Source organism: Poecilia latipinna, unplaced genomic scaffold, assembly GCF_001443285.1.
Source record: "Poecilia latipinna isolate Pla-1442-1.1 unplaced genomic scaffold, P_latipinna-1.0 Scaffold1631, whole genome shotgun sequence".
Taxonomy (NCBI): domain Eukaryota; kingdom Metazoa; phylum Chordata; class Actinopteri; order Cyprinodontiformes; family Poeciliidae; genus Poecilia; species Poecilia latipinna.
The window spans coordinates 68,527-87,916 of record NW_015114247.1 but is presented as its reverse complement, the minus strand read 5'-3'; the positions used below and the strand labels follow the sequence as shown (position 1 = coordinate 87,916).

General features: G+C 38.8%; 1 protein-coding gene across 2 annotated transcripts; it reads left to right on the top strand.

The window, feature by feature from the left end:
* The first annotated feature begins 5,625 nt into the window (after window positions 1-5,625).
* On the top strand, window positions 5,626-18,631 carry dis3l2 (DIS3 like 3'-5' exoribonuclease 2). Of its 2 annotated transcripts, none has more exons than XM_015059516.1 (21): window positions 5,626-5,735; window positions 6,646-7,439; window positions 7,542-7,666; window positions 7,778-7,831; window positions 7,941-8,042; window positions 9,280-9,463; window positions 9,582-9,646; window positions 9,879-10,108; window positions 10,215-10,388; window positions 10,471-10,550; window positions 11,377-11,489; window positions 12,070-12,177; window positions 12,283-12,516; window positions 12,707-12,786; window positions 12,904-13,087; window positions 13,232-13,318; window positions 14,241-14,388; window positions 14,597-14,727; window positions 15,566-15,670; window positions 15,913-16,017; window positions 17,797-18,631. In XM_015059516.1, the coding sequence occupies exons 2-21, from the start codon at window positions 6,671-6,673 to the stop codon at window positions 17,896-17,898; spliced, it is 3,180 nt and encodes a 1,059-aa protein (XP_014915002.1). In that variant the 5' UTR covers window positions 5,626-5,735; window positions 6,646-6,670; the 3' UTR covers window positions 17,899-18,631. The 2 variants fall into 2 exon arrangements, with proteins under 2 accessions (XP_014915002.1, XP_014915001.1); XM_015059515.1 differs by having other exon boundaries at window positions 5,634-5,735; window positions 6,612-7,439.
* Window positions 18,632-19,390: the final 759 nt, after the last annotated feature.

Here is a 19,390-nt window from a genome sequence, read left to right as displayed (position 1 = left end):
AATTAGTATTGCAACTATTCAGTTTCTCTTTAATTCTTGGAAAATTATTGCACAAGGTTCATGATGACCTACCCAACATGCTGCCACTATGAAAACACTGATTCACAATTATGAAAATAAAAACAAAAAAAAAACAAAAACAAATGCAGCTTCATATTTCAGCCTCGCTGTTCTCTACTGGATGCCACCTACACAATAAATGAGGAAAAACTGCTGACTTAATCAACAGCTTCAGTTAAGTCCTGAACAACACATTTAGACAAGATTTGTTACTGAGATGGATCTTAAACCTTTTTTGGAAAATACTCTTACAAACTAATATGTTTGATCAAACATTTTCATAAAAAGAAAATATTTTTTTTGTTTTTGACTCCCTCCAGAAATGTAATGTAACCCCTGGCCTACTTTATGGTGACTTTTCAAGTCTTGCTACGGATTCTCGACTAGATTTAGATCTGAACTTTGACTAGTCCATTTCACACCATGTGCTGAAAAAAGAAAACAGGTGATCCAACTTAAAAGAAAAATAGTTAATTTGTTACATGTAATCAATCAATCCCAGTAAATATATTAAGTTTATTAAGTTGTCATGTTAAACAGAACGTACAGAAACCAACTTAATTCAATTACATGTAAGAACTTAACTCTGATTTTTTTTATTTTTTTTATTTGGAGCTTCTCTTTCGATAAAACTATTGTAATTGTATCTCTAGGTACATGATTTGGACCATTGTCTTACTGGAAATTAATTCTATGCCCCAGTCTCAAGTGTTTTGTAACTTCGAACAGTTTCCCCCCCAAGTTCCCTCTGCATTCTGCTTCCAATTACTCTGAACATCTGCCTCCCTGCTAAAGAAAAATTTCCACTTGAGCTCAGTGGTGCCAACAAGAAGCCAACACAATGGGCCGGGTTTGTTTTCTGCCTCGCACAGGGATGTGCACAGGAGGCCAGAGCATTCAGCTTTCATCAAAGCGCCTTCTTCCACACGGTCATCAAGCAGAGCTCTGTGAGAGCTCCGAATCCTGTGATGTTGTTTTTAAAACCTAACCCTGCTTTAGACCTCTCCCCTGTCTGCTGTGTTCCTCTGTCTTTTGGATGCAATTTGTTCACTATTGTCCTCTAACAAACCTCTGAGGCCTTCACAGAACAGCAGATTTTTTTTTTTCCTTCCTGTGATTAAATTACTCAAATGGGACTTCTGGTTTCTTTCTGGCTTTTTTATTTTTTGCGTCTAAAGCAGTTATTGTGGTGAATCTGTTTTACAGTATCTCAGTTCTTAAAGACACAGGATGTGTTATTTAAGATGTCTTTGGTTTTAGACATTTGTTTAAACTGTAACTACGTCAGTATGTGTGAGAGATAATCTGTGGGAAAAAAAACTCACAATCTCCTTTGCCTCCTCACAGTGCTTCTACTATCATCCACATAAATACACTGCTTCTGGTGAGAAACAACCAATCAGAGCCAAGAGGAGGGTCTTAGCGCTGTCAATCATGCTTATGTAGCGTAGCTCACAGCCTTCCCCCTTTCTCTCTGCTGGTTTACCACAACCGAGCCTGCCACGAATGTTAAAGCTAGTTAGCATAGCCACCAATAAACAGTTTTCCTGTTTCTCTACCAGTAGCACATTATCCAACATGTTCACACGGGTGATTGACAGCGCTAAGACACTCCTTCTGGATCTGATTGGTTGATTCTGACCAGAAGATGGAGGGGGTAAAGAAACTTTTCTTTTTCAATGTTTTTTGGTCTCATTTTATGCTATGTGTAAAAAAGAACATATCTTTTATAAAAGTTACACTTTAACTGAGGTTTCACAAAGGTTATAAATTGCTGCCGAGGACTCCTTTGAAAAAGAGGTTTTTAATCTGACTGAGACTCTTCTGGTTAAATAAAGGTAATAATAGCAAAACTAAATTTAAGGACAATTTGTCCTAGATTGCAAGGCAAAACAGCACACACAAATTAAGTTGCATTCACTTTTAGATTGAATTCCTGATTTGGTTTGAGGTGAAGATGAGATTTCTTGCGTCAGTTACTAAAATGACAGTTTGACACTCAATAATCCACACTGGAAGCCAAATAATTTTTTCGTCCATAACATGATAATATGATTTTGAGGTCCTTTTTAGTTAAAAAAAAAAAAGAAAAACGAGGCATATTAAGCATTGTGCTGCTTTAGTGTCCTATTAATATTATTATTATATTTTACGACAGGGTGGAAAAATGTTCTCTTTTCAAAATGTCCTTTTAAATAAGATGCTGTTTCCAGATGCATAATGTCTCCATTAAGACAATTAGATCAAATTACAGCTATATATTACCACAGCAGCTATTCAGTGCATAAACAGCTACACTGATGTAATTTATACACACAGAAGTGGTCGGTGGAAGTTATGTGATTAGCCATTTATTTATTTGCCACATGATAGTAGAGATGCCAATCTGTGTTGCCTATTTCTGTCTCCACACACACACACACACACACACACACGCACACACGCACACACACACACGTACACACCACCTGCCTCTCTTATTGATCGCAAAAACCAAGACAGCATTATCTCTAGTTGTGTGTGTGTGTGTGTGTGTGTGTGTGTGTGTGTGTGTGTGTGTGTGTGTGTGTGTGTGTCTGCATGCACATGTCAATCTCACGGTGCTCCAAAGCTCTATTGGTGCTGATGATCAGAAGTCAGCCCTTGATTGTGAATTGGCGTCAAAGAGCGCAGCTCGCCCGGGGTGACTTGCAGGCCGTTGCCATGGTACTGGAAGGTGATGGCATAGAGTTCTCGCTGCACCATGGGCTCGAGCCTCTCTGGGTATGTGAATCTACTGCCTAAAATTAAATCATATGATACTGCGATTAAAATCACGTGAGCAAGACATGTTTCTTTCTTTTTTTTTTTTTTTTTTAACTAGGTAACCATGATGAAAGTTCTTGCAAAATCCTGTTTTTGTGGAGCTTGCCTAAAATCTGCACTTTTACTAAAGTATGTCTTTTTTTTTCTTACATAATTATTAAAGCTGTCACTATGTCATGACAGTATAATATTAGACAGATAATCTGTAAAAATCAAGCTCCTCCACTTCCTCCCTGATCTGCTGTTGCTGAAGAAATGCACCGCTCCAGTTCAAAAACAACCAATCAGAGCCAGGAGGAGGGTCTTAATGGTGTCAATAAACCTCATGTTCTCTAATAAATGTGCTAATGGCAGAGAAACAGCTTACCTTTCCAGGAAAACCGTTCATGCGTCAACATCAGTGGCTATGCTAACTAGCATTAGCATTCGTAGCAGGCCATGTTGTGGTGAACCAGCTAGCATAGAGGAATGGGAGGGGGTGAGCATGAGAGTGATTGGCAGCACTAAGACCCTCCTCCTGGCTGTGATTGGTTGTTTCTGACTGAGTGGTATATTTTTCCAGTTGGTATGGGGACAAAGAGGAGGAGCTTTATTTTTTTTCACAGATTATCTGTCACATGCCATAATGAGAATTTTGATAAAAATGTAAAACCATATATTTTTAATAAAAGTTACCCTCCCCAGCTTTAAATAGTCAGTCATCTTCTAATGGATAATACTACAGAGGTTTAGAGAGGACATAGTTTTGGTGAGAAAGAGTGCTAAGTGACAGCTCCTGCTTCCTATTTTATCTTTATTTTTTGAAGGCTTTGCTGCCTCCCCTGGCTTGATAAATATTTGATGGGAATTTGCTGCTTCATCTGCATGCGTTCCAACTTGGGCCCATACGAGCGCAACACTTGCAGAGGCGGCCGTTCTTTCGCCCACGTTCTCCCAGAGGTTCTTTTAGCTTTGCTCAGAGGAGGGGAAGAGCACATTCCTTGTTCCCACGACACTTTGTTTTCCTGCATGCAAGAGCCATGTTTCACTGGTGCATCCGTGCAGTGAGCTGCAGCTGAACATCGACGAACCAAGCTCAAAACACGCTGTTTTAAACCTCCAGATCTCACAAGGTTGTGTTTTGTTCGCCACGAGTAAACTTTACATGATTTTAAAGTTTCCTAGTTTCAGTCTCTGCGGTACAACATGACACAAAACTATCTCTGTGTGTGCTCGCAAAGATGAACTTAAGGTGAATGAATGATATTCAATGAGATTTTTTTCCCCTTAGGATGCAGTGGAACCATAAAATATGGAGATGCAGCAAAAAAAGAAAAAACAGAGGAAAACCATGATTACCAAACTACTTTAGACTACTTTTGCTTAAGAAGAGCAAAAAGAACATCAAGAAATAATGGAAAAACAAAGAAAAAACGATTAAAATGATTTCCTTTCAGTTTTCTCTAAAGCAATTTGCATTTTTTTTGCTCACATTAACTCGAAAGATCTATCTATCTATCTATCTATCTATCTATCTATCTATCTAGCTAGCTAGCTAGCTAGCTAGATAGCTAGATAGATAGCTATAGTAAAGCTAGCTAGCTTTACTTTGTCTCAGTTTATCAATAAAACAATCAATCAATAAAACACACCAAAGCTGTTAAGTCTAAGAGGTAATAAATATTATGTTGGTGAGAAAAAAATGTTAGCTTAGAAGGCAGTAGTAAACACAGATCATTTTAAAACTACAAATGTTAACATGTAAAATGGTCAGTGTCCATCATATTATATGTGCCAAATTATGTTTTTTCCCCTTTTTTGTTTGTATTTGAACAAGAAAGGCCTTTCTTGTTTTTTTTGTTTTTTTGTTTTTTGTGTGGATTTCTCTTCTCTCAATTTACTTCAGTACAAATATCTGTAATACCAATTCTTAATTTGAAGCTCATTTAGACAATACATGTTAGCTATTGTGAACAGATGTAGAATGCAGAAATAATAATCTAATGCTGCAATATATAGTGAGTGGGATTTCAAATATCACGAATTAAAAGAAGAGGAAGAAAAAAAGATCATCCGTGTCCCTGTGCGTGTAAATGTTTTCGTGTGGGCTTTCCAAGCATTTCTGGGTCTCTTTAAAGTTACAAGATGGATTCTGATTCACATAATACTCACAGATGGCTCATCTGATTCCACACATGCACCTAGTTTGTGTTTACTCAAAAGCACACCCACGCTGACAGCCTTCAAAGTTGCCTCGTACTACGAAGGAGGAACAGTCACGCGTGGAAGGAGCTCGCCAGAACAAAGCTGGAATCTCCCATTTTTAATATGGCGATAAAACTAGACGCTGCACTTCTGCGAATTTCCCCACCCATTCAACTTTAACACAAAGACATTTCTGATATGATAATATTCCTGTCAGTCAGATCATTTGTTTTCATTCGGCTCGTTTGCTTCAAATCACACGATTTGCTGTTTACACAACCAACGCGCACAAATTACTATATTTTCCTCCAATTTCTGACCGTCAAATATAGACTTTGCTACCATCTAGAGGTTAATGACGTATACTACAAGGAGACTCATTGAAGTCAGTGTCCTGAAGGTATTAATATTAGCTGCTTTTTCAAAACCTATATACCAGATATTTAACTACTAGATAACCCTGAATGCAGCTGAGTTTTTCCGTTTGCTTTACAGCAGGAACTGGTCGCACAATAAATGTGACGTTCGCGACTGTTCATTGAGAATTCCTACATTTTCCATAGCACTCAAATGCAGCGTGTAACATAACCAACCAATGACGACGGAGGAAGTGAGTGCATGGTATCATTGCAACGTTCTAGCGACAAAAGTTAGCTTCATATCATTTACATCACAGTCAACGAGAGGTAATATCTTTATCAGATACTTTGACAGTCGTTACATTGTTTCCCTTCTTCTTTACTGCAAAGCATGTCATTTTCTCTCAGACAAAGGACGTCGGCAGTGAAGGTTTAAACAACAATTTGACGTTTAAAGTAGCTCATTCATTGCTAACTGTTAACAAATAAACAGAGCCATTTAAACTGGATGTAGTTGAATGGTGAAGTTTTTGTGTTATCTGCGATTAAAGCGTAGTGTTTACTGCCTCTTCTTGGGTCCAATGTCCATGTTTAAGTATTTTTTTTATCCGTTTTCTCGAATTGAAACATGACGAATGAATAGCAGGTACTCCCAAGCTTCATTGTGACCAAGTTACAAAAGCAAGTCAAACAGCTGCTTCCATTTTCCCTGGATGAAGGTTAAATAATAACCTGCAGAGCTTTGTTTATATCACACTGAGGTTTGCTCAGTTTTACTGAATGCACAGCTCTCTACTGCCTCACCGCAGCATTTTAATCAAGTTTAGTTTTGGGCTAATTTCAATTTAGCAAACCATTAATCAACAATTAATAGTAAGTCGATTGTTTGCAACGCTAGTCACATTGCACTAGATATAAAATTTTTCTGACATCAAAAAAATACCACAGATTTTCGGTGCAACAGGCACATCCGACAAGCATATCGGTTTAACAATGACTAGTTGGAGTTGAATAATTATTTACTTTAAAATAATTTCTTAATTTACTGGCATTATTATCATCAATTATCTTCAAGAAAGTAATCTTCACGTAGCTTTGTTTCGTGGTTATTTATGTGCTCTGGCATAAATGTCTTTGCCTTTTTTCATCTATATTTTTAACTTTATTTATTTATTTATTTTTTTTTGCTTGACATCTACCAAGATATCAACTGTTCATTGTTTTCATGTCGTGGCAGAAAAAGCCCCTTTAAGGACTGTCTTATGGATCCTGCTCAGCAGTCTAACAAGGCCAAGCGGAATCAAGGGATGAGGCGCAGCCAGAATCAGTCGGCGACCCCTCCTCCAAAAGACGCCTACGCCAGGCTGCTGAGCCAGCACCGCAGCAGTATGTTCACTTCCTACCTAGCACAGTACGCACAGGACTCGTTAACCCAAAAAGAGGCAAACGACTCCAGTGCGTCGCTCCAAGCCCACAGTGACGGGCTTAACTTGCCACAACAAAAAAAGGACCATGTGCTGATCGAGTTCCCCGACTCAAGCGACTTCTCTCCGTCCTCAAAAAACAAAGGGGAAGAGAGTTCACTGTCCTTGTATATGGAGAAGTTAAGCACTCACTGTGACCAGCGGGAGTGCGAAAGGAAGCCGGGTGTGAATGAGAGACAACGACGGGGCCAGAGGAGGGACACCACCACCAGCCAGGACGGAGACATCGAATCCGGAGAGGAGCTTGCCTGTTCGCGAAGCAACGGCCCAAAGAAACACCAGAAACAGCAAAAGAAGAGGGATGATCCGAACAGAAACGCTGGCCCCACGGCAGCCGAGGCGTATGCCGGGCCTCAGACCCCAACAGCGAATGCTGGCGTAAGCGAGCAGGAGCAAGAGAAAGGGAAGAAGTCAAAGAAGAAAAACCAACTGAAGAAGCCAGAGGCGGAGAAAAACAGGGAAGCGGTTTTAAAATTATCCGCTGATCCTCAAATACAGAGTCCTAAACCAAATCAGGGTAAAAGTGGAAAACCTCAGCAGCCTGCAGGTTAGTTCTGGGAAATTTCTTGGTCCTTCTCGCTTAAAAAATAAATCTTCTTTGTCACTATTAGGTCAGTATGTCCCTGAGTGAAATCTTTTCCGGCTACAGGAGTAAATTCTCCAGGCGAGAAGGGCAAGAACAAAGGAGACAGGAGATCGAAGAAGCAGGTGTTTGAGTCCTACATGAGCTTGGAGGAGGTTTCCCATGGCCTGAAAAGAGGAGAGCTTCACCAGGTACGAGCCGTAAAAAGGTGGCACTATCACCCAACTACATTTCCTTCTCAACTAGAGACTATTTATCTCTAATTGAAGTGCTTGAGTAATTTCTTCCTATTTCCTCTGCAGGGACAATTAAGAATCAATCCCAAGAATTACAACGAAGCCTTTATTCCGTCTCCTGTAAGTTCAAATGCAGACCTCTTCATAGTACGACCCTGAACTATGGTGCAGTCCTTTATGTTTAAACGAAGGCAGTCAGAAAACCAGCGGCATGTTTTTATGTTTCCAGGACGACACGCGCGATATATTCCTGGACGGAGTTGTTGCCCGCAACAGGGCGCTTAACGGAGACATAGTGGTGATTCAGATTCTCCCTCAGGAACAGTGGAAGGTGAAACCTCAAGTGTCTAACAGTGATCGTTTTTTGTTTGAAAAATATAGATGATCATTGGGGTGATTGTGTGATTAAAATGTATATTTTAATCACACAATTGATTTTTGTGTGATTGATTTTTGTTTAACTCTGAACATGGTTTTGTTGGAGGAAGATTGAACTCATTAAACTTGTTAATCACCAGCTGAACGTATCAGGGTGTCCGTGCATCCTTAAAAAGTCTTAAATTTATTTAAAATAAATTTTCAATGTTGACCTTAACTACGTTAATCACAGCTGTTAGATTTTGTCATGGTGGAACTATTTAATCTCTCATATACTATGTCGTTTTCTGGGGAGCTTTTTCTCACGGACCTTTCTGTCAGGCGAAAGTTTGAGTCCCAAGCAAACATCTTCATTGCGTTCTGTGACTCAAGGCCGTTGCGGCTACCGCTAACTAGCTGCTAATATTTATTGTATTCATCATGGGTTAGTTAAAGTATTTTAAAACATTTTTACAAAATGAACCTCTATATCTATTGTACATTTTGTTGTGATTCAGGTCTTAAATTTCATTCATAATGGTCCTAAAAGGTCTTAAATTTGAGTTGATGAATCCTGCAGAAACCCTTTGTTTATCTTAAGCCGTCAGTGCAGGCAACCACTTTTGTGGTTGCCTGCACTAAGCTAACTAGGCTTTTTGCCACAGCTGATAGAAGTGCAAAAACTAAAGGATATTAATAATTTACAACACAAATTCTTCGTCGCCTTCAGAAGCGTGTGTGTTCATGATTTCAACCACAACTTGTTAAATGTTCAGACTTCAAATGCTCCAAATGTCATGGAAAATATGTAGGAGTTTGTTTGGAAGAGTAGCCGATGACAAGTCAATGAATCTGAGATGAGGATACAAATATAATTTTACATCAGTTGGGTCCCACTCAACATCTCAATGGTGTTGAGACATTGAGTATGATCAGCAGTAGTTAGTACGACACAAAATACCAACTTCTTTGGTTGAAAAACTCAATGGTTAATTGGTTAAAGGATATTTTATAATGTTACAAAACAAACTAGAAAGCGCAATGAACATGGAATAGAAAAGTTACTAAATCTTATTCTGTTATAACTATGCCGCAGCCCCACACTTTTTCATAAATTTAACAGCACATTACGTTTCTAACATCCTCCAGCGCTCAGTTAAACACTCCAGTCCGTTCCATTGCTGTGAAAGCTTGAACACGTGTCTCTGCAGGTGGTGAAGTCTGATTCCGACTGCGATGGCACCAGTGAGTTGGACACACAGACGGAGCATGTGCCGCGAACGGCCCAGAAGAGCGCAGGGCATGGCCCGAGTCCTGATGTCAAAGTGGAGGACCAGTCAAGCGACCCGGAGGAACTGCTGAGGAAACGTCCTGATGTCTCTTGCGCTGACACGGGTACTGTAGAGAAGTGGGATCAGAGCATCTGGTGCAAATCAGCTGCAGAAAAAGAAATAATGCGTCTGTTGTAATCATATACTAAGACACTCACACTAGTACTTTCATCTTGACTCAGGGGAACATCTGGAAGATCCTTCAACACCCCAAGCCAACGCTGACATCCTCCAAAAGACGGCTAAAGTACGTTGGGTTTCCTACATTGGCTTCTTTCTTCGTATTTTAGTTCCTCCCAAGAGAACAATCGTTCCCTTTGCAAAGACTTTTATTTTCAGTCCTGATTCCTGGGTTCTCCTCTACACTGGGCTCAAAGGCTTGGCTTGCCCACAGCATCGTAGATCCTCCACTACACCCTTCAATTGGCAGGAGGGGTTTTCTTCATGCTAATTCGGAGTCCCCTATCTTTATCTACCAGGTGGTTTACATCGTTGAGAGAAAACACTCCCGAGCCGTCACCGGCCACCTGAAGTTCCTACCAGACAAGCCCTTCGCCATGTTCTCTCCCGTAGACCACCGGGTGCCACGAATAAACGTCAAACTCGACGACTGTCCCATGGAGTTCAGAGCCAATCCGGGCGACTTCGCCAAGACCCTGTTGATCTGCCGGATCACCGACTGGCCAGTCGACAGCAACTTTGCCGAAGGGTGAGGAATTACTTTGAAATGACGGCAAGGAACTTGGCGGTGTTCGAAAGCTCTACCTACCATTTCTTGAACTTTTTGTTTTCTTTCTTTTATTCTCTCCTCTTAGCCGACTTGCTAAGACCCTGGGTCAAGCAGGAGAGATTGAGCCGGAGACTGAAGGAATCATGATCGAGTACAACGTGGATTTTTCTGAGTTCCCACAAGAGGTGTTGGACTGTCTTCCTAAGACGCTCCCGTGGACCATCCCACCAGAGGAGATTGAAAAGAGGAGGGACCTCCGGTTAGAACCCCAAATTCTGTTTTCATTGGGAATATGACTCATGATGTTGAATACATTTATTACTTAACTTTTTTTCTTTTAGGAAGGAGTGTATCTTCACGATCGATCCTGCCACTGCCAGAGATCTGGACGACGCCCTGTCTTGTAAACAACTCCCAGACGGTACGCTGCTGCCCATCATGCTCTGTTAGCCCCTTTAAGAGGGAACTACAGTTTCACACTGTTTTCTTTAGACTATATATTACTGTAAAATTCAGTCACAGATGGACAGATGCAACCTATTGCATAGAAGTCAGCTGAAAAGTGTAAAATGTTTCTCATAATAATAACCAGGCATAAGTCAGTATGAGATTCTTATTGTAAGATGAGCTTCAGTAAACATCCCAGGTTATCTTGGTTTGATGGCATTTACCAAAATTAACCTTTTTTTTGTTTGTTTTAAAGAGAGTTTTATGTATTCTTAGGCACATTTTATAGAACTATCAATAACCTTTGACCTTGAATTGTTATAAAAATGCTATATATCAAACATGACTAAAGAATTTAACCCTTTAGAAACTCCTGCTCTTTCTGAAACTCCACTTTCAGAAAGTCATCACAACATGGCTCCTCTATTAACCGTTTTACAATGTTTTTGCCAGCATTGCACTGAGAAGTAGCTCCTTTCATGAACTCAGCAGATGTGCAGTTCTCCCAGGTGTTTGCTAATTGCTGCTGGCTAGTCTGAAGGAGCCGAGTGTGTGAGTCGCATGAGAGGGGGAGCTTGGAAACTGCAGCTCCAAGAACTTAAATATGTTCATCTTAATAAAATGTGAAATATCCTTTTTTTTAATGATACCAATTGAAGTACAGCTTTATAAATTCTACGCTACACCACATTTGAAGGCTGATTAGCAGAGAAAGATTAGCAATTTTGCTCTTAAACTCTGTTAGTTCTCCTCCACTTGTCTATCACTTTGCAGAGTTAAAACGCAATTTTTAATCCCAGGCAACTTTGAGGTCGGAGTTCACATTGCTGACGTCAGCTACTTTGTGAAGGAGGGCACCCCGCTTGACAACATGGCCTCCCAAAGAGCCACCAGCGTTTATCTCGTTCAAATGGTTAGTATGAAGTGAAAGACATTGGTTGTGTGTTTGTCGGAGTGAGATGTTTTTACTGGACTTTTTTATTCTTTGATTTTTTTTTCTTTTCTTCTTTTTTTGAATTTTTTATTCTTTTTGAGGTTTTGATGTAGAGGTGGGCGATATGGACTTCTGACTTTTATCATAATATTTTGTAACACTATTGCAATAATGATAAAAATTAGAATAATAAACAATTTACTACTTCTTTTTTAGGAAACTGCTTAGCAACACAAATACTGCTCCTGAAAAACATTCCCATTTGAAATAGGCTTCTTCAAGACACCACTTAAGGAAGAGTGATTTAAACTGCACATTATAAACCGGGTTTAATCAAAATTTCAAATTTACTGACATTTATTGACTCTGTTATGCAACCGACGGTGATGAAAATAGTAAAAGTAACATTTCTGATAATACTGTCTGGTTCTTTCTTTATTTATTTATTTATTTATTTTTACGTCAATTGAAATTTATTGAGAAAACGATTAAGCAAAATTCTTCTCACAATGTGGAAAATTTTGGCGCCAAATGACTAACGACAACTGACTTGCTGAAGGTGGTGCCCATGCTGCCCAGGCTGCTGTGCGAGGAGCTGTGCAGCCTGAATCCTCTCACCGACAGACTCACCTTCTCCGTCATCTGGAAACTCACACCTGAGGGAAAGGTATGCGTGAATGAAACGCGGTCCTGCCACAGCCGCAATCGGTTAAAAACAAAAGTGCATTTTTTGACAATGCTCCGTTAAATTAAACGTAACCTGTAACTTCAGATCCTGGACGAGTGGTTCGGCCGCTCGGTCATGCACTCCTGCGTGAAGCTGAGCTACGACCACGCTCAGCGATTGATCGAGGCTCCCGAGAGGTTATTCCCTCCCGACGAGCTTCCGCCCATCGACGCCGAGCACACCGTCGACGAGATCCACCAGGCCGTGCTCCACCTGCACTCTATCGCCAAGAACCTTCGAGCTCAGCGCTTTCTAGGGGGCGCTCTTAGACTGGACCAGGTCAGCGCAGTTCACTGTTGGCTCCAACAGCAGCCGTGTGGAGCAAGAACGTCCTCATCCCTTGATGTTTTTTTTGTCCCAGCTCTAAACTCCAAGGAATTTATTTCTGCAGTTAAACAAAGTGATCCATTATTGAGGCGGTAGTCAGATCCCAGATCCAACTGAGTGTTTCATGTTCTGTTTGTTTCAGCCGAAACTTTCTTTCACACTTGACAAAGAGACCATGATGCCCCAAGGTTGTTACATTTATGAATACAGAGACTGCAACAAGTGAGAATCCTCTATTGAACTCATTTTTCACCTCATATTTGGAAAAACATTAAAAATTTTTTTTTTTTTTTTTTTTTTTGGAGAAACGTCTCTGAATTAGTCGTGTTGTTCTTTTAGGCTGGTGGAGGAGTTCATGCTGCTGGCCAACATGGCCGTAGCGACCCACATTTACAGGACGTTCCCTACGCTGGCGCTGCTGCGGCACCACCCGCCACCCAAAGCCAAGCTGGTGAAGGAGCTGGAGGTTCTGTGCAACCAGTTGGGCCTGAACATGGACTTCACCTCTGCAGGAACCATACACGTCAGTAGCTTTATTTTTTTTTAGAAATAAGAAATGGTGAAAAGCTGTTCCATTTTTTTTGTTTGTTTTTTTTGTTTTTTTTAATGAGCTAAATCTGTCTTACGGTGCTCAGTAAAATGTCTCTTGTGTTTCTCCATCCAACAGAAGAGCCTCTGTGCCATTTATGGAGATGACGAGTACTCGGTCTACAGGAGACAAGTCCTTAATAACATGTGCTCCAGACCCATGCAGGTCAGAACTTGTCACCATTCTTCTTCTATTTAAGAGTTTTATTATTGGCATAAACAAACAGCTTCATTCCAAAGGCTACTTTTTAGGAAAACTCAATCCTACTCTTATTTAACCAAAGCACACAAACTCCGTGTTTTACATTTGTGATGGTAGGACAGAAAAAAAATAATATATATATTTTATTTTCCTAGCATTGTTCTGTGACAACCGCTAGGTATTGATAGTAGGTAGTGGTTGCTATGGAGAGTTGCTGACCTCCGAAAGGCCACGCCTACCTGCAACAATTGCAATTAATTTTTTTTAATCTAAAGATGACTATGGATCACTTCCAGACATGAGAGATGGACCCATCTGTGTCACGTCATATTTACACCCAAGAAAGTCACAGATTACTTACTAGAACATCGATTCACTAACCATTTAAAGCTTCAATTAATTGCAAATGCTTCAGTTAGATTGATGTAAGACTGTCCCAAGTACTCATAATAATTACTTTGAAAAAAATATTTATTTTCCATTATAATTCGACTTTTGAAAAATATGGATTGGATTTTTCTTCAACGTTTAATGTGAAATGATACTCCTCAGTAAAACACTACTAAATTTACTAAATTTAATGGTGGTTTTATGTTATTTTTTTAAACCTGTTTATCCAGAACAACAACAGATTTGTCCGTGTCAGCATGTCCTGCAAAACTATACAGCCTTTTTCGGAGGTGAAAGAGAACTTTGAAAATGTATATCTTTTTTTTTTTTTTTAATACTGATTGTAAAAGGGAGGAAAAACACTTTCTGTAATGGGAAATGAGGATTTCAAGAAGCGTTTTTGCTCTGATTGAACGTTTCCCCCTGGCTCCATCACCATTAGCGTTACCGATACGAAGGAAAGCGCAGTCATGACTTGTGCTGTTTGTGTCCTCAGCTGGCCTTGTACTTCTGTACCGGTACGAAGCTGCTGAAGGAACATTTTCATCACTACGCTCTCAACGTTCCCCTCTACACACACTTCACATCGCCCATCAGGCGCTACCCTGACATCATCGTGCACCGGCTGCTGGCGGCGTCTCTGAGTACGTCCCACAAACGACGTGAAAAAAAAAAAAAGGCTACCTCTGTTGTCTGAACGAGGGACAGAAAAACACACCCAGACCTTCAGATCACCTGATGCATTTGTTTTGATTTCTGTCTGCCACTGTTTCTCCTTTATCGTCTTCGTGTTTTTTCTTTATTCGCCATGTTTGTAACGTTTGTCTTTCACTGCTGAACGTTTGCACGCAGACCTGGGGCCTCGTTTGGGCCTGTCGGCAGAGGAAGTCCAAATACGGGCATTGCACTGCAACGATAAGAAGACTTTGTCCAAGAAAGTGCAGGAGCTCAGCTCAGAGCTTTACTTCGGAGTGTTTGTGAAGGTGGGCGACACAAAGTTTTTGATTTCCATTGAAGAAACAATAACAAAAAACTGTGGAATCACAAATGACACGTTTTAGTAGGAGGGCTGCAGTAAGCTGTTTATTATGGGCAGTGGTGTGTACAGACATTTTAGGGGTCAGGAGCTGAAGTGGAAAAAATGGCACCATGGAACTTCTTCCCCACATCTGTCAACATCAAAGACTCTGATGAAAATTATACACAAGTTCCAACACCATTTCTTTTCTACAGCGGAGTAATAGGCCGCGCTAAAACTGAAATTATGAGAATAAAATCACAATTTTACTAGAGTAAAGTCTTAGAGTTATGAGAATAAAGTCATATTAAAATGACTTCCTTCTGGTTTCAACTTTATTCTCTAAACATTGACTTTACTCTTGTAATATTATGACTTTCTTCTCGTGATGTTACGGCTTTTTTTTACTTTTTTTTAACATGGCCACAATTTCTGTCTTAAAAGTTTTTGAATTGAATTCAGTTCAATATTTAATCTATTTTGTGCAAAACATCAAGACCACTGGCAGTGAAACACATTTACAGCATGATGCTGCCTCCACCATGCTTATCAAATAGTTCAGTGCACTACGGTGGACCTCCTGTGGCCAATATTTTCATTATATGGGAGGATAATATGGAGTCCAGCATACATCCTATGGCGCTTTAGGGCAGTTTCAGGCACAACCTAGTAATGTTTTCAATTATTTTCACTCTGCAGCCCAAATGCTTCATGGATCCTTGCTGTGTGTTTATGTAAAGCAGTGAAATGGGTGTTAAAATAAAAGCCCTCATGTAAATGCGTTTTGTTGTTTTGCTCCACAGGAGTGCGGCCCTCTGGAGTCCAAAGCCATGGTGATGGCTGTGCTGGATAAGTCCTTTGACGTTCTGGTTCTCAAATATGGAGTCCAGAAACGGATCTACTGCAAGGTCAGCTCAAACAACATCACTCATACTGGTTTAATCACATTTTTTTTTTTAAATGTATTTTTGCTGCGTATTATTTTCACTTTTTTTATTCTTTTTGTCTGAGATGTTACTATGACCATTTCTTTCACACATTGCCTCTAAAACCTTCCAGGGAGTCATTTTTTACAGTAATAAGTGGCGTTTTCATGAAGCGATTTTTTTATTTTTTTTAATTTTTTTTACTCATTTCTCTTCTCTGTCAGTCCATCGCGGGCCTGGACTCGTACCGCTTCCAGAAGGCGGAGAAGGTCCCGCAGCTCCTGCTGGTCTGGACGAGTGACGATGAAGAAAGTTCCCCTGTGGAGCAGGTGAGAACAAGAACAGACACATTTAGTTTCTAATGTCATCGGTTTTCTGGTTCTCAGTGAATTATACACCAACAAAAAATATATATTTATATATTTACTGACTCAACTTGAGTCAGTCTAGTTTCCTTGTTGCTTTTTTAACTCGGTTAAATTAGATCAACTTTAACTGTCAAGTTAAAAAATATTAAAGTATTGCTACAACTTTAGATAAGTTTTAATAACTGTCTTTAGGAATTAGATTAGATAAGAAAATGTAAAAAAAAAAATTGTTGCCACAATTTTAAGTTTTTACATTACACAGTTTAACATATTTTATATTTTCAGTAACACGACTCATTTTAATAAGTTTGAACAAATGTTCTCACTCTTTAACTCATATTTCTTAGTTTAAAAAAAGTCAAACTCTGTATTTATTTTTTACTCCATGATTTATTCTTATTTACATCTTTAAAATGTTCATTCTCTTTTTACAAATTATGTTGGAGTTTAGATATACACTAAAGATTTTTATGGCTTTTACCTTCCAATACCAATTATTGATGATTTCCATTTCTCTTTACCAACTTTTAATATGAAGATGATAAAAGCAGGATTAAAATACTTCAGTAAAATAATAACTTTGTGTTTTATATTGACAATTAACGTGCTTAGCATAAATAAACCAACATAGAAAACTGCAAATGGTAGGTTATTGGGTTTCGTGTTCAAAGATTCAAATCTGATTTCTTGATAAGGTCAAAGGTCCAAAGGAACTAATGATGAGAAAATCCCTTTTTATTAAATTTGCACCCTGTTATTTACATTTGCAAGCAAAGAAATGGCACTTTTAGCCTTAAACTTTTTCAGGACCCTGACAAATTGTAAATTTTGACAGCTTATAGGTAAGCGATATTGTGTGATAATGATAAAAGTAATGATAAAAACAGTATTTATAACTTCTTTGCATTCTTTCTAGGTAACTGTACGTCTGCAATCATATGACACAGCAATCACAACCCCATAAACACAAATATTGCTCTTGAACATCATATAGGCTTCTTCAGGAAACCAGTTACATAAAGGACTGTGGTTCTTTTTTTTTCTTTAACTGCATTTAATTTAAAAAAAATTATTCTTCTTTGGATGTTTTTATTAAAGATGCACCGATCCGATTTTAATATTAGTATCTATCCATATTGTTCCCGGTATTGAAAAAAATTGTAGATCGGGTTTTGGTGACAATGTGTCCGTTCCAGATCTATTCAGTCCAATTCTATGCGGCGTCATGCTTTATTACTTATTTTACATTATATTTATAATTCCTAATTTAACTTTCTGAACCATTTGAAAGAAAGTTTGTTGAAGTTTTTTTTTTTACGTTTCATCATTATGTAACCGACTGTTTTAGTCATTTTCAGTTTCTTTTACATTGGCGGTTTTACTCCTAATTGCACCGACTGAACAAATTAAAGTTGTTTTTACATGTTTGACCAAGCTTGTGAAGCTATTGGTGTATTTAAGTGTGCAGGGTTATTAAATTAATTTGTGATTTATTACATATATGTCCACTTAAAAAAAAAAAAAAAAAAAAAAACTTTTTAAGACAATTTCGAGTTGATTTCCTGTATCTGATTGGTTTTGGCCGATGCTAAACTTCAGTTATCGGTATCGGAAGTGAAAAAAGTGGATTGGTGCGTCCGTAGTGTTCATTTTACCTTATATTTGAGACAGTTGACATAAAAGCAAAGACGTATCAAGATGACATGGAAGCAAATCGATGGCATTTTTTTTTCTCTCCAGGTAATTTCCATCTTCTCTGTGGTGGACGTGCAGCTCAAGGCGGATGAAGTGCCTCTGAAATACAGCGCGCTGCTCAAGAGGCCAGAAAATGTTGCTTCATAAAACACCTTGCAGAAAATTGAGACTTGCACATTTTCGCTTTGTTAAATAGGAGTGTGATTGTGAGCTTAGACGTGGTGCTGCGTTGTAGCCGCCGTCACATCAGAGTCAAACCTCAGCACAACTCCTGTGAAAGGAAGTGATTTCATGAAGGTTTAGTTTTAGTTTTGAGTCTTTTTAACTGACCTCACTCAGCAGCTGCCCACTTTCCAAGGTTGTAGGCTCCTAGAAAACGTTTCCACCACCATATAGCAGAAATGTTTCAGTGTTTCCCAGCTCTCTTTATATCGTACAAACTTCATCTATATCTTTTACTTCACTAAGTTATTTTCCAGTTAGTGTTCTGGAAAATGGTCAGCTGCAGTGTGAATCCTGCTGCAAGGTGTTAAGTGTTTCTGTGTCCAAGGAAGATTCAGACACTTTTCTGGAACTTTCTGAACATGGCAGAAATGATCTTTTATTATTCTTTTGACCAGATTAGGTCAGTTTTGACGTGCTATGATTTTGGTTTAGTTTCATTTATGAAACCAGATTTTTAAACCTTGTTTCAGTTTGACATTGGTGGCATTTTTCTATAAAAAAGGGAGGAAAAAAGCCTTTGTGTTAGTTGCACCCACACAAGAACTCGTGTTGTATTGCACTCTACCAGCTTTTGCGCTCGGTTTATTTTCTGTGACTCGGACGAATTCTGACCAGCATGACTCAAATAATGAAATGATAGCAAACTTGTATCATATTATTTGCTCCTTCATCTGGACATCTACATGTGGTTCCGATCAGAAGTTTACATACACGAGCAAATGTTTGGTATGTTTGATAAGATGTGCAAATTCAATTTCATTTTTTTTTTCTTTTAAACAGAAGTTTGAAGGAAATTCCTTCAAAATACAAATTTATACAAACTGGATCAAATATATTCATACACACCCTTCAGTATTTGCTTTAAAGCTCTTTAGGACATTGTAGAAAAGCTATCAGGTGAAAGTCTGGATGGATATTTTTCCACTCTTACCAGATCCATTTAAAATAGTTGGTTTCATAGCTTTTGCACTTTTGCAAGTATTTTTGGTCTAGTTTCTAGTGCTAATATCTTATTACACTTAAAATAAGACAAAACTCACTTACAAGTAACTTTTCATCAAGACATAGGAGCTTGTTTTAAGTAAATAATTCCCTAATACTGTTGAAAACATATTTCTTCCACTGGCAGATTGTTTCACCTATAAAATGGAAAAAAAAAAGAAAAAAAAATCTTGTTATAAGCGAAATAATCTGTCAATGAAACTAGAACTTTTTCATCAATATTAAGGAATTATTTACTTGAATCAAGCTCCTGTTTCTTGCTGAAAAGTCCCATGTAAGTGAGTTTTGTCTTATTTCGATAACACTAAGATATTTCCTCTAGAAACCAGACCAAAAAATACTTGGTTTATGAGCAGCGTAGATACTAAAATATTGAAAAACGAGAGTTTACAGTCAGCTTTGACCTCTGTAG

Excerpts from the sequence above, each read along its gene's own strand:
- dis3l2 (XM_015059515.1), top strand. The coding sequence starts at position 5,645 with ATGACGACGGAGGAAGTGAGTGCATGGTATCATTGCAACGTTCTAGCG. Across the intron at positions 9,464-9,581 it reads TGTCTCTTGCGCTGACACGG|GGGAACATCTGGAAGATCCT; the intron begins GTACTGTAGAGA and ends ATCTTGACTCAG. Across the intron at positions 9,647-9,878 it reads TCCTCCAAAAGACGGCTAAA|GTGGTTTACATCGTTGAGAG; the intron begins GTACGTTGGGTT and ends TTTATCTACCAG.